Source organism: Corvus kubaryi, unplaced genomic scaffold, assembly GCF_017639235.1.
Source record: "Corvus kubaryi isolate FWS band 111438036 unplaced genomic scaffold, C.kubaryi_AGA036_p1.0 133, whole genome shotgun sequence".
Lineage (NCBI taxonomy): Eukaryota > Metazoa > Chordata > Aves > Passeriformes > Corvidae > Corvus > Corvus kubaryi.
The window spans coordinates 20,510,401-20,525,559 of NW_024580667.1; the positions used below are offsets into that span (position 1 = coordinate 20,510,401).

A 15,159-nucleotide genomic window follows, 5' to 3' on the forward strand; every position below is an offset into this window, starting at 1 on the left:
GGGGGGGGGTTCCACGGCTGGAACAGGTCCATCGGCTTCAGGATGGCCGTGGCCCGGCCCGGCCTGGCCCAAGCAGGGCCTGGCCGGGCCCGCTGGCCCCCACTCGGGGCCCGCAGCCACCTGTCCCAGTGCCGGAAACGAGAGAGAGCTTGGAGGGGGAGTTTGCCTATTCTTAAATGTGGATCACAGAGGTGATCACAACTTTAAGTGGCTTAGAGAATTGTCCATATTCAAACTGGCCAGCTGATAGGTTCTATCAGTTCCCAGAGAAAACTGTAAGCACCCCTTAGCAAGGACGTCCCTTCCGGGACTATGCTTGCTAACCTATGACACCATATTTAATTCCCTATAAAGGTTCATACTGACATTTTAAATTATGCTAAATCCTGGATTGCCAATTCAAATTCTTTTAAAAAATTACCTTTCCTGATGAAACTTCTCATCCCAGATCTCAGGTCAGAGACAGCTATCAATGGATCTTAATCAATGGAGGTGGAAGAGAATTATCACAAATTTTGGTTATAGAAAGATCCTTTACAACTAGCTTAGATGGGATATCTGACTTTAGATAGTAAAGGTAAATGTATCAGATCTCACCCATAGTGAATAGAGAAGAGATTCTAATTTATTTGCCTTTTAAAGCGCCTTAATGAACAGAATAGTCTGGACTCATTCCTGCCGCAGTTATGCATAGCACCATTAAATTAATAAAGCTGCACCGGTGCTGAATTAGTCTAAAGAGCAAGTACAACCTAAACAACACTACTGAGGTGGAATTGGAACCTAAACTAGGGCTGACAAGTTTTCTGCTGCCACCTACTGCACAGATGGCTGGTTTAATTAATAATTGTGAAGGGTTTAATTTTTAGAGCTTCTGTCTTTGTGGTTTGAATCACATGTTATCTGTGCCACTCCACAGACTTCTTCACCCCCCCTCCCCCCCCAGCTAAGTCATCCAGTTTCATGAAAATGGTGATGTCGGAACAACAGTGTACATGGACCACATTGAAATCAACTTCTAAGGATGCACAGAAGAAAGTTCTGAAGGGAACCTGTCAGAGTACAAGGGGTGTGAGCAGCTAACTATACACAAAAAAGCTAAATACAATGGCTGTGACCATGAAAGCATAACATGGATATGCATTTGTGAGACATGCCATAAAAATGTCTGAATCTATTTTTTCCTAGGTTTTTCGCTAGTATAATCCTGAAGTAATTCTATTTGAAATCAATAATTTATGCCATTTCTGACATTATATAAAACTTGTAAATTTCTTTGTTGGGCTATTAGTATTGACTAACATCATAAGATGTCTTCAAAGATTCTAATATTTTTACTAAGTGTGCCAGCTCCAGCAATATGACTCCAGTCACTCATATCCAAACTACTGGTAAGGACGCAGCTCACATGTGAATGACGGTCTTCCCCTTTCACTTACAACTTCCACTATTCTGACATTGCTTTTTTTTGAATATTTTTTTTTTGAGCTGTCTTACTTTAATTTCTATTTTGGAAAAAAAACCTGCCAAGGGTTTTTTTAAGTACCAAGATGAAAAATGGTCGTCTTTTTTTTCCCCATTTATTAATCCCGAGCAAACCTCACTGATGTTTCTTGAAATATCTTCCTATTTATTTCCTCTCTTATTGCTTCTTTACTAATTTTTGCAGGTAAACTGTATCTTGGAGGCCTTTGGACATGCTAAAACACCCTTGAATGATTTTTCCAGCTGTTTTATAAAGTATTTTGAACTACAGTTTTGTGAGAGAAAAAAAACATTAATTGCAGGTAAGTATCATTTAATTTGTTTATTTTAATATCATGCACAGAATGTTAGATCAGAGATCCCAGTGTGCCGTACACAGAATTGGACAATAAGGGCTGTCCAAGTTTGTGAAAGAGGCACGGGGGATTAGGCAGTGTGAGAGGAACAGGTTTCATGGCGTGTGAACTGATCACTTCTCAGGCGTGAGCAGTGCCTTGTTCTGAGCAACCACAAGGTGGCAGGGAAGGACAAGAAACAAATTGACACCACAGACTCCTCATATTTTCCAGGAAATCATGTTTCGCTTTATTTCACCGATCAACAAACTGAGAGAGCTGTGTAGTGCAACGCTGTGAATGAAGAGTTAAAAAGGGATTGAGTTGTGCACTTTTACCTAATATTGTGTTGGGTATTTTAAGTATCCCTTAAATTACTGCATGATAATATAATCTGTTTAGTGAAGAACAAATGAACAAGTTTATTCTGTAATACTGAAATCGGAGGTAATTTATTACAGCTTAGAACTTCTTTTGAAACAACTAGGAATCATATTGATGTTTATTCTTGTTAGAGGCAAGATAGTGTGAAATTTGTTTTCAGAGTAAATGTGAGTCTCTAATCCCTTGTAAGCAATCATTAGTGCGACATAAAAAGAAATACAAGAAAATGGAGCAATCTTTCAGTTTGATTCTGAAAACTCTGCTCTTCAAAAGCAGTCAGAGAGAGCTTTAATTTCTGGTCCACACCGGTCATCATAAAGTTACTCAGTGTCAAAGCAAGGTATGTCTGCAGAAATAACTGCACATAGAGAGTTTTCGACTTGCACTGCTCTTCCTTGATGGAGAAGCTGTATGGCAAGACACACTTTTGTTCCAAATAAATTAGGTTCCATTAGATAAACATTTCCAAATCTACTCCCTTTTTTATATAATTTTAAATGTGTTTATGCTTTCTGAAGGGTTTCCTAAAAAAATTCTTTGGGAATATTTCATAGTGGGAATTACATTTTCTTACAGTTCACTATACTCTAGAAAATATGATAGTTTCTTCAGGGAAAATGTCACTGCATGGGAAATTACTATCACTTTTTTCTGGTTTGTTTTATAATGAATGCAGGATAATTGTAAAGGAAATTCAAAACTAAAAACTTGTGATTTTGTTTTTCATTTATAAGCTCCTGTGGGAGGAAAGCAAAATTATATATACATTAGCATGGACTGAAGAGCATCTCAGTTGAGTTTGTAAAAATAAAGATCAATCCCCAAAGACAACATTTTATAAATCCTTTGTATTGCACATCTTTAATTTGAGTATATTGTGTTTGCAGGGCGTGGGTTTATGAACAGCTTTACCCAGAACTTCCAGTTTAATTCATAACCATTGCCTGTGACAGAATCAATTAAGTAGGTTCTTGTGTCAGTTTTCTGGTACACTAATTCTGTGTTTTTATCATTCTCAAGCCACAGGCATTAAATGAGAAAATGTAGGGGTAGTCAGGTCCATTAACAAATAGAAAAAAATTACTTGTTTACCCTGCTATTCCCCAATTATTTAGGAATTGTATCAATTATTCTTACCAAACCTAAGGTGGCCAAAAGTTACATAATTTACTGTCAAGAGAGACAAGCCTTACTTCAGCAGTAGAAGTGTGTTCTATATTTCTGAAATTTGCAATTCTTCCTGCTCTTTGATTTGTGTAGTAGAAGTTGCCTTTTCTCGGCCACTGCTAAACATCACTTCTGAGTGAAATTGTCCCAGATTTAGACCCCCATAAATGAGAAAAGAATCAGGCATGTTGTGTTTGGCAAGTTTAAATTCCACCCAGGGATTCTCTGTATTTTTTTGCGAGATCATTTGCAGCAGTATTTACTGTCCTGCACTGTTTAAACATTAATTAAAAATTTAAATATGCAGAGCACCTGATTTTGCTGAGCCGTGATTTTATAACTCACTGATATTAACAGGGCTAAATCTGTCTGATTTGTAAACAAAAATCCAAGTGACACTAGACTGCCTCCATCAAAGGGTGCAGGTGGTTTAAACTCCTCCAAAGACAGATCTTACTGGTGGAGATCCAGAACAATTTGCTGAGGGACGGACGTGCAAAGTACGTGGGTACACTTTTATTATGGAGGGCAAGCTCAAGACAGCACTCCTTGCGTTTTCAGTGGACACCGATGAAGTTTGTGACAGCTTCTTGTTCATGCTGAAGTCCTTTTAGACCCTGGAAATGCTCTGACTTTTGTCACATAAGGATTATTCTTCTAGCAGAAAGTAAAATATACCTAAATAACAGAAATGTTCCCCATAATTTTCAATATTAGGTTTGATTCATTCTTTAGCATAAACTGTATCTTTGCCATCTTTGCCACGATGTCTTGAAAACAAGGATGGAGCCTTTTAGTGTGGTTCTACTCAAAGCCAGTACAGATATCTGAAGAGGTTTTATGTAGTAAAAGGTTTTATATTAGAACAAACACAGAATAAACTACAGACCAGCCATTTCATTAAGTTTCTAAAATAAATTCAGAATTCAAAGATTGATCTTCTGGCAAAAAAAATTAATATCATTCCTAGAGAATGATGAATTCCTACAGCATAGTAGCAAAAGGCTGATTTTTTTTTTTTTTCTTCCCAGAATGGTCCTTCAGGTAAGTTGATATCATTTCTAAGATGAAAATTAATGCCTCTATAAATTTCCTCAGATTACTTAAAAAGAAGCTTAGGAAGAGAAAATAAAGTCTCAAAATTTTCTGACTTGTTTTTCAGGCATTGGTTTTCACAGTCTTCACTTTTTGAAAAGCAAAGACTGATTTTTTTTTTTTTTAAGTTGCATTGAAATGGACTGACAAATGTTATTGTCTTTAACAATAGCTGTGTTTAGGACAGCATGATTTTTGAGAAGGAGCAATGTAGTTTCTAAGAATGCACAGCTGAAAGACAGATTTCACTGGCCCCACTTTTAATACAGAATCTGTTTGCTGACTGTGGAGCTGTTGAGTAGATCAAGTGAGCAGTTAAAGGAAGTACAAATCTGTTTGTGCCTGGAAGCACAATTTCCACTGCGCAAAAATGACAGACTTCACTTAGGAACTCTATTATTTTCTCCCTTTTATTTCACACATAGATTAACAAACCTACTTCACTTTGTAGAATAGCGTACTACCATGATAATTTTCTTTATGACTCCTTTAGCACCATTAAGATGTGCTGTGTATGATTCTTGTTGATTGGAAGCTTGGCTTTTCTTAACAGTTCTTCCAACTGCAGGAGATGCTAGTTGTGATGAAATGTATTTAGCCTTATTAAAGTGCAGGTGACTTGAAGTACCTGGAAAGGGCTGAATTAATTTGTGTCATCTGAATAAGTGATGTTGCCCAGCATTAAAGTTAAATGATAGATGACCTTTGGTAACATTTTTCCTGCTTTTATTAATCAATGAATGTTAAAAACACCTGAAGTGGTGGTTATGACAGCCTTATTGAAGAATATTGCGCACAAAATGTGATTAAAGATTTGAAGTGGACTCTTTTCAAATTAATTGATGGTCAGATTAGTTTTATTGAGAAATAAGTTACAAGCACAATAAAAGATGGACATCATCCTTCAGGTTCATCTATTCTGTTTTACCCTGTAGGAATGACAGCCGGGTAATGATTGATTCTGATGAAAGTGTGTGTCTGGGCCAGTCTGCCTGATTGCATTGCTTCAATTTATAATGTGTTGCAAAGGTACTGGAGCCAGAAACATACATGATTTCCCAAGTGTGCCTTTTCACTTCCAGTACAGGTTTTGGTTTTTTAGTTTTTTCTGTAGAGTAGCAGCAGAGGATTAGATGGATGATACACAATTTCTCATAATACAGATTCCATAATGGAGTTCACTACTACCTTTTGTAGGATGATTAAACGGGCCAGATCATGTCTCCTTGGTTCAGCAAGTCAGACATACAACTCTCTCTGACAGTCCTACTGTCTCTTTTCCAGAATCCCAGGCAGGATTTTTGTTGCCAGCACATATGTCAGGCCACGTCTGTGGTGTTAAGTAAAGAAAGCATAGAGGATGTCCCTGGCTAATGTACCGCTGACCTTCTGTACTCCTTAACTGAGATGTGTCCAGGATGGTTTGGCCTGTGCAGAGTAGTTCTTTGAGAGACCCTGCATAGTTATATTTAGTTCAAGAACATAATTTAGCTGCTGAGACCTTTCTCAATACAATATGTTCACGTTTCACCCATTTCATTTCCCTCCAGTCTACACTGTCTTTCAGCAGTATTCTCAAAGATTTTGTTCCCTCATACATACTGTTTCAAGTAACCTCAGGTTTGCTGTGTTTATTTCAACAGTATAGACAGGAATTTAAAGAACTTCAAAAGATGGGAAGATAGGTGGAATTTAAATTAAAATGACCAGACAGATACAGATGATATAGCAATAACCAACCTAGCAGTGAATGAGCTATTGTGGACATTAGAAACTGCATGGTGACAGGAACGTGACATGCTGCCTGCTGGCCTAGTCATTAGGCTAATGCAACTACCGTGCCTCTGATACACACTCTCACGCACCAAATTTCACTTTGCATCGGGCAACACCTGTGAGCCCAAAACTGGTTCTGAAAATAACGCCTTAATCCCAGACATCTTAAAAAACTAAAAAAAGAGAAAAATTCTAAAAAGACGTGAGTGATATGCATTTAGAAAATATACTTGCTGTGCTGCAGGATGCACGCACCAATGTTTACAGTCACTATATGTTCAAGAGCTACTTCCAGTTCATAAAGAAAGGAGTCCTGGATGAGTTGGTTGAAAACCAGGCTATGGGAAGCTATAGTTTAATATTCTCATCTGCTTACAGGGTTTCAAAAATATAGCTCCTCCATTGCTGAGAAGTACACCTTATGCTCTAAACTCAACAGTCCTTTCCAGGGTGAGGATCCTTGCAAAGGCTCTGTGAAAGCTCTGCCATTAAAAAGCCTAAACCTGCAGCAAAATGGACTGTGTCCATGTGGTGGAGGTGCTCAGTTGTGTGTGAAGAGACATGCTTCTGGTCTTTGCACCACAGCTACTATTTAAGTAATGGTAAGATAAAGTATGCCAGCAGTTGGGTAAGTGGGAACTGGGATCAGGTTCCTACTGACCAGAAAGGCCCTGACCTCTAGCTACAGTTGGACATTCCCTTGTTCTCTTAGTCTCTTGCATCTGGAAACATGGGGTGTTCTACTCTCAGGGGAGAGCTGAAGAGTAGCCTGCCCAAAATGGTGAATATCCCCGTCTCTTCATGGATATCTCCAAAATGCCCGTTATCTTGTGAAGAGGTGCATGGATCTGAGGGCTCAGTATTTCCTTTGCTTCTGTGCTTTGCATCTTTCAGAATCTTAGTGGGCCGGAGGTTATGTATGATCCTGTAAGCTGCATTTCTGTAGGCAAATCTCACTCATATTCAACCTCCTTCACCTCCTTCCCAGACTGCTGATTCACATGGCTTCTCATTTATCCAGGTCGTCATAGCCCTTCTGAGATGCCCATGGTTCCCCAGGCTCAGGTTAGTGAGCTTGTTGATAACCAGTTCTGCAGAGGATTTGTCTCTTTGTAGCCATCTAGAAGCTAGGTGGTTAAACTGTTAATTTCCATGTTCTTGATTACCAGCAGAGAAAGAAGAAATGCTTCCAAGTGTGTTTCTTTCAAGAGGTCTTGAATCTGTCTTCCATCTTTCTGTTAAGGAGGCTAGAATAGATGCCAGTGCTCAGATGGCTACACTTTGGTGAGATGACTAACAGCTTGTCTCAGAAATTCTTGCCAAATACAGCAACTGGTACAAATCAACATCAGTATCTTTAAAACTAAGTAGTTTTAATGGTAATGTAAAACAGTAAGTAAGGTAATATGTTTGTTCCACCAATTTTAATGAAGTTAGGTTTTATATATGATTAATATAGAAAACCGTGAGTATGAATGGTAATACTATATTTTATATGCTCCCCTCAGATAATTTTATAAGAAATATTGTTTTTTCTTAACTGTTGCAATGTTGAATGGTTTAAGATATTTAAGTTCAGAACAATCAGTATAATGATGAATTTATGTGTTTGTTTCTTAATCAGCTAGGATTTATACATACATGTTGGAGAAGTCTCGTGTCATTATCCAGCCTCTCAACCAGAGTAATTTTCATGTTTTTTACTTCATGATGGATGGGTTGTCTGCTGAAGAAAAATACACCCTGTACCTCAGTAATTTGTCTGCACACAGGTAGGAAAGCTACTTTATATTTAGTATTAATAGTTTTCTTATTATAATGCCTCTCTGCTGTTGAGGTCCTTCTTCCAAGAGTTAAAATTTTTCTCCTAACTTTTCAATGAGCTCTGACATTTTTTATTATGGAACACCTGCTCATGAGGATTTAGTTCTGAAGTACATGTGTACTCTCTTAACAAGATCATTTATATTCATTAGTATTGTTGCCTTACAGGAGAAAAATAATAGAAATTCATTAGTTGTCTTTCTGTCTTCTGTGGCCTAGAGTAGGTCTCTTGTTTTTGTTTTTTTTTCCTGCTGAAAGGTTTATTTCTTAAAGTAAAAACTGTTTTATTTATTTGTAATTTTCTTATGTATTTTGATGAAATATCACTAAATGTAACTGGTATCTCCATTTTCATTTTGATATTTACTTTGCAAAAAATTAGTAAGAAAAGCAGAAACAAAAGTTTTGACTGCTTTGAACCCAAGGACGGGATTCAACAGTGGCACCTAAAATTATGTCTTTCTGTGTGACACCACATGAGCTGATTGTCTTGGCTCCCATTTGCAATCAAAGGAGATTGAGTCCCTACTCAGCTGCATATAGACTTACACAGAGATGTGTTCTTTGGGTGAACTGAACCACATTTGTGGCTTCATAAACTGTGCTGATTACATCACCTTTAACGGTAAGAGTTTAAATGTAAAGAGGTGGATATAGACACCCAAATGGAGTGTATTAAGTCTAAGGCTTAATATACTCCAAATGTTTACTATAGGAGGAGCTTTTGGGATTTTTTCAGGAAATTTTGGGAGTATCTCAGAATTTATTAATTCAGATTATTTTAGAATTAAAAATACTCCTAAAATAGATAATTTGCCTTTTATTCTTGTCTTTCCTAAGAAGTGTCACTGAAATGAGAGAAGCCTATTTAGTATTAATGATCTTCTCTTAAACTGACTACCTTTAAAATGAATATAGTGAGTAACTGTAAAATGACCAAGAGTAATTAAAATTATGTAAGAAGAATGTTTCAGGTTTTCATATCTAAGCCTTTTTCCCATGGATTATTTTTTCTCAACTTTTTCATCTTCCACCTTGTCTAGTCACTTGAATAAAACAGCAGTTCTAGATTTAGGACCTGTAAATAGAAAGACACCACATCAATTTTTGCAGAGAAAAGATTCCTTTCTTATGGTGTTTTTCTTAGACAGAAGCCTTCAGACTACCTTTGTTTGGTAAGGTTTTAAGCTGTTACCATTTCTTATACAGAGTAGCATACCGCACTATCTCTGAAGAAACCTCAGGCTAAGTTCTTCTGCTAAAAATTATTCACTTCAAAGCAGGGAGAAGAAGAATTAAATTCTGTATTTTAAATCCTTTGAGGACTTGGAAGATCAAAGTATTTTAAGTTCCTGATGATTACTTTATTCCTCTTCTAGCATAAGTTGTTTGGAAACTCAGTTTGTTCAGAAAATGAAACAGTTTGAAGTTGCTTTGCAAGAAGCTCAGACAGGAAAGAACTCACCATAAACCTGAATAATTAGATTCACATGAACAAAGCTTTATCTAATAAGATATCTGATCATCATCCAAAAAGAACAAAATATTTCTAAATAGATGTCTGAACATTGCAGTACCAAATCTTCAGAGGTAATTTGTAGCTGAAAATTTGCATAAACCTGCTTTTATCAATAAAGCTTTGCTTTGCCTATGTAGATTGTATCTTGCATTACTGAGAGTGTTTGGGCCAAATTTTTCTTACCTTAAACTCCTGAGTGCAGTACTTCAGTGAGATAGATCTTTCTCAGCTGATAAAGTGAAATCAGGGATGAATTTCTACTGCATCAAACTCACTCATGAATAAGGAAGGCAGAATCTGGCCTCTTTTATAAGTTCATTATTTCTGGCTCAGTCAAATTTCGATGAGATCGTATCATTCTGGTAACACCCATAAGTGAATTTTTCATGTTTTCTTTAGGCAAGTGTGATCTTGACTCTAATGGTAAAATTAACTTGATAACAGGCCTTTTGAAACCTTTGGCAGGTTGTTTCAGCCCAGCTGTTTTTTTAATAATTTTTCTGTTCCTGTTTGCATTGTTTTATATTGCACTTTTATGAAGATTTAACAATCTTAGTAAATAATGGCTATTAAGATCATAAACTATCCCTATTTTAATATTGTTTTCTTAAGCCATTGCAAGATAAGAAATGAGACATAGCATTGTTTATTTTATTCTTATTTTAGATAAAAGTACCTCAAAGATTTAAAGTAATTTTGTCAATATGATGCTGTAAAAGATGAGATGTGGTTCATGTTTTATGTAATATATAATCCCGGACTGAGAGTTAATGTAAATTGCTTAGAGGGGAAATCCCTCCCTTTTGGAATCACTAAGAATTTCTGTGGGGCTGGGGTTTTTCCCCATTGTTTAGGGGAAGTTGTCTGGTTGTAAATCTCTGCTGTTTGGTGCTGTCCTGAGAGGGAGCTTGCACTCAGAAACTTAAATTGTGTGTTCTTGCAAGCATTATAATTGCTAAGGCATCACGTGAAGACAAATAGCTGGGCACTTTCTATTGAGCCTATGCACAACTAGGATGTTAGAGTAGCAAGCATTTAATCTACATAGGAAAGGATCTGAGTGAATACATCTTCCATTGAATCTGCATGTGGATCATGGTGGGTAAAGACAGAAGTAATTGCTGAAAGGTAAGATCAATTTTCAAGATTGAGCAAGGGAAGCCTGTCAGAAATGAAGAGTGAGTCTTGAAAGGGCAAGTAGAAGCTTTTTGATTTGCAACTAATCCCATGTGTTTATTACATTCAAAAACTGATTTTTATCAGCAGGTCATTGATTGAAAAATTCCAAAATTTCTGTTAATTTACTGTGTTTCAAAGAAGTCTAGGACTTCTTTATCTTGATGTTGATAATTATGTGTAACACAGAGACATAAGCAATTTGAAGTTATATTCTCAATTTGCTCTTGATTTGCTCTGGATTGTTTTTTTTTCCTGGGTGCAGATACAGTCCATGGCTGTAATCAGTAATTTGGGGTCTGTGACGTTTAGCCTCACAATAAAAGCATGTACTGGCTTTTCTAGCTCATTAAGTTTAGCCTCACAGTTACACTAGGTGCAAACTTACTGATGAATATTGCAACCAAGGTGAAACAGAGAGCAGTAAGAGAAGTGACAGTGGTGATAGATTGGTTTAGCTCAGTTCACAGAGGTGATTACACAGGATCATTTTAATGCCTTTGCTTCCCAATTTGCCTGATATTGGTTGGTATCGGTATATGATGACTAGAGGAAAATCCAAGCATTAGACTTAAATTACAAAATAAATTGCATTTAAATGTTGTGAATGAAACAGTTAGATCTGTAAAGTTGCATCAGATGTTCTCATCCTGCTGGAATGATAATTTCTGTATGAAGTGCCAAATTACATCACTTTATTAAACTGCCATTAGACTTTGTGTGATGAAACTCAGCATAAGTTAGTTGTACCAAAATTCTGAGTCTCACCACAGTAAAGCCTAGTGTTGAGGCTCCCTGAACTTCACTGCTGAGGATCAGTTTAGTTTTAAAATCCTGCTGTCAGAATAAAGCTCTAGGCTATCAGGAAAGTGGACTTAATTTTATTTCATTTTGGAAGGAGTGTAAAGATCATACTCAGAGGTTCCTCTGCTGTATTCCACTTTGCCATTAAGGGATTTGTCAGCACAGGAGGAGAGAGAAGCTGTGGCAGGAGATGTTAGGATCACCATCCCTGAAGCTGAATGTTCTTGAAGGTCAAGTCCTCCTTCTTCCAAAGAGACCTTCTTCCAAAGGTCTCTTAAATTTAAAACAAGCATTCAAGTCCTGGTTGAACAAGTTGTTTGGGTTTTTTTGTTTATTTTGGTGTTTTTTTGTACAGGTTTTCCTGCCCTAACTTGATTACATGCAGCACATTCCTTTTCTCCAAAAATCTTGAATTTTAAGTACATTAACACTTCAAAAACAACGCATTGGTACAAGTAGCTCAAGTTGTGTATACTATCATGCCTAGAGAGCAAAGAATATAAAGACTTTCGAAGCACACTTGACAATCTTTCTAAGTAATGTGGTAGTATGAAGATACAGTTTCAAACACAAGGGAGATTTCAAAAACAAGGCAGTTAGGTCTAAGTTATTTTTGCTGGGATTTGTTTCAGTACAATAAGTGAATATGAAGAGGTGAAACCCTAAGTAAAAATAAAACAGTTTGTGGTGTTTGTTGTATTTTTTTTAAACTGCGTGGTAACAAAAAAATGTAAAAATTATTCACTTCCATCAGTTTACATCTTCCTGATACGATTTGCTTATATTTCAGCTGTGTAGAGAAAAGCTTTAACTGTGAACATTTATTTCTTGACTATCTTCTTGCAATGCTACCATGAAAATCTGATTTGCAATGAGTAGTACTATTTTAAGGGCAAAATCTGTACATTCTGAATGTAATGAGGCAATTCCGTTTACTTAGATTCCAGCAAGGTCTGACAGCTAAACTAAACCAGGCTGGTTATCAGGAAGGTAATGGAGAGAGATGTAAAGCAGATTATTTGTCTGAGATTCAGGAGCAGATTTAAACTTGTTTGAGTGAGTTTTATATCTGTGTAATCTGGAATATTTTCAATGTCAAAAGAATTGTCTAAATTTTGCCTGTTACCTTTTGCGCTTTTCTTGTTTGTTTACTTTTGTTGCTTACCATGTATTCTTTTCCTATTTACAGTGTATTTACTGATGTCTGAACTTTTAAACTGATTTCTTTTTTGAGATTGAACCATCTTTCCTGTGTGTAGGTCATATGCATATTGCAGCAAAATGTGCTTTCACACTGTTGTCTTTAATATGTTTTTCCCTGCCCTCTTATAACTTCAGCCTCCAGTTCCCATTTATCCCAATACTCTTACCTTCTTCAGTTTTCCTTTGTTTTCCTCATTCATGCAGGTTTTCGGAGAAAATAGTGCCCATGAGTTTCTTCAACTTGTTTTTTTCTTTATATGAGCAGGAATTGAACCAAAATGAATGTTTATATTTTTGTGGGTTTTTTCCTTAGGCTCTTTTTCTTCTCTTATTATTTATTTGAAACTCAGGCTCCATTAATCGCTTGGACCATGATCTTTAAGTGTCACTGTTGATCTTTGCACTTCAAAGGAAGCGTTGAGAGACAACTCCAGTAAATGACTGATGTGTGTGATTTGTTATGCTGGATAGTAAAAATCATGACTAATTCAGTTTTATTGAGGATGGACACCAGAAACTATATTATATGTTGTATTAAGATACAACGTTATATTTCAAAGTTATATTGAGTAGAACTAATTTTATCTCATTCTAATGTAACATTTCAAAATACATATTTTCAGATATATCTGAGATTAAAAAATAGAACAGAATGTAGGTTTGGGGATTTTTTTATTATTATTCAATATTGATTCATAAAAAAGAATATTCAAAAATATTGATTTTTTACTCTATGTTCTAACTCATCTCATTTTTCTTATTTGTGTGCTTCACTTCTCTTCAGTTAGCTTTTAGGTTTAGTCTCATGTTTTAGGCTTAGGCTGCCATATTTTAGTGAAAATTAGATGGAACCCTAAGGAGCCTATTAGTGTACAGTAGCTAAGAAATTTTTCAGTGTTTTTTAATAGGGGAAATATGATGACTGGACCATGTAGACTAAACCTTCCTCCTTAAGATCATCACTAAGTATGTTAATGTTCAGGAAATAGCTGACAATAATATCAGTTTTAAAGTTAATGTATAGTGTCTTTATGAAAATTGACTGCATTTCCTCTGTCTTAAACCCCCTTTCTGTGAGACATTTTTGGATGGTTGTGTCGTACAAGATACATTACTAGGAGGTTGGCATTGCAATTACAGAATATGTAATCAGGATCACATCTTAGGTTTTCAAAACAAAACTGAAATGTTCATTTCTATCATCTGCTTTACTTTGCAAATTAAGTGGTTATTTTTCTATTTGCAGATATCTATACCTCATGCATAAGGTATACCTCTATGTTATTAATTTTATTTCACAATATTTGTTTTGAGTATCTGTGCAGTTGTTTTGAGTGGTTCATCCTGAATTCAGGTTTAGTTACATACACACCTACACACTTGCATTCTAATTACATGTCAAGGTATCCAAAGCATTTTTCTACTTGAAAGCAGAAGCAACTTAGCTTTGGATTTTAATGATTAATTTATTTATTCCAGTTTTGACATTAGCAGCTTTTGATATTACTGCTTTATTCCCAAAGGATACTTTAAAAAATTATACCTCCAGTGATGTTTAACAATCATTAACTTGAAATTCAGGAAGAATTTTTATTTAGTAAGGTAGAGGTAGTAAAATAGGTCTGAGACAGCTCAGGGTCTTTGTCTGAGGTCCCAAGTGTAATTGTTATTTGTCTGGCTTTCAGAATAAATGCTGTAGAAATTCTGCTTTGTTCAAGAGTGCAAATATGAAACTCATATTCCTCTGGGTATTTTCTTTCATTTGATGTTAACAATCCCCTCTTCATTGTATTATTCTTCATACATATTGATTGACTAGTGGCACAGGATGTTCAGTCCTCCATTGGCAGACTCTGAGAGGCAAAGAAATAATTCATTTTGATTACCTCTCTTTTCAACAACTGTTTCTCTCTCCGTCATAATTCTAACAAGTTGAGCCTGTAAAACTATGTTTAAATGAACACATGATGTTTTCTCAGGAATGAATTTAACATTTATAGTGGTACAGAAGAGGCAAGACACTGTTCCTTGTACTTCTGTGTTGTCCTAAAGGAACTCAGATATCTGATAATATTTGGTAATTTACATTCTCTTGGTGTCAGTTTGGGATAGAAAAAATTGCATCAGACCATATAAAAGTACTCTGGCTTTTGCCTTTTTATTGCTTTAGTCAGTTTACTTTTACATCTTTAGTTTTATTCCACAAACTTGCATTTACTTCATTTGACTGACATTGATATAATTTGATATTTCTCTGATTGAGGGAAGGCTTTGTCTTTTTTGGTGTAAGCGTGATATAGAAACAGGTGCAGGAAATAAGAGAAGTCTGTGGCATGAAAGATGAAGAATAGGAGGCAAGAAAAAACTGAAATCTGTTTAATTCAAAAGAAA

The 15,159-nt window shown here is 36.0% G+C and overlaps 1 protein-coding gene across 6 annotated transcripts in view; it reads left to right on the forward strand.

The window, feature by feature from the left end:
* The window catches only part of MYO16 (myosin XVI), a 367,375-nt gene that overhangs the window by 215,887 nt on the left and 136,329 nt on the right, over positions 1-15,159 (forward strand). For all 6 annotated transcript variants that reach the window (XM_042038442.1, XM_042038458.1, XM_042038424.1 and 3 more), the window contains exons 15-16: positions 1,670-1,787; positions 7,867-8,014. In XM_042038442.1, the coding sequence (XP_041894376.1) occupies positions 1,670-1,787; positions 7,867-8,014 (266 nt within the window). The remainder of the gene's footprint in view (positions 1-1,669; positions 1,788-7,866; positions 8,015-15,159) is intronic.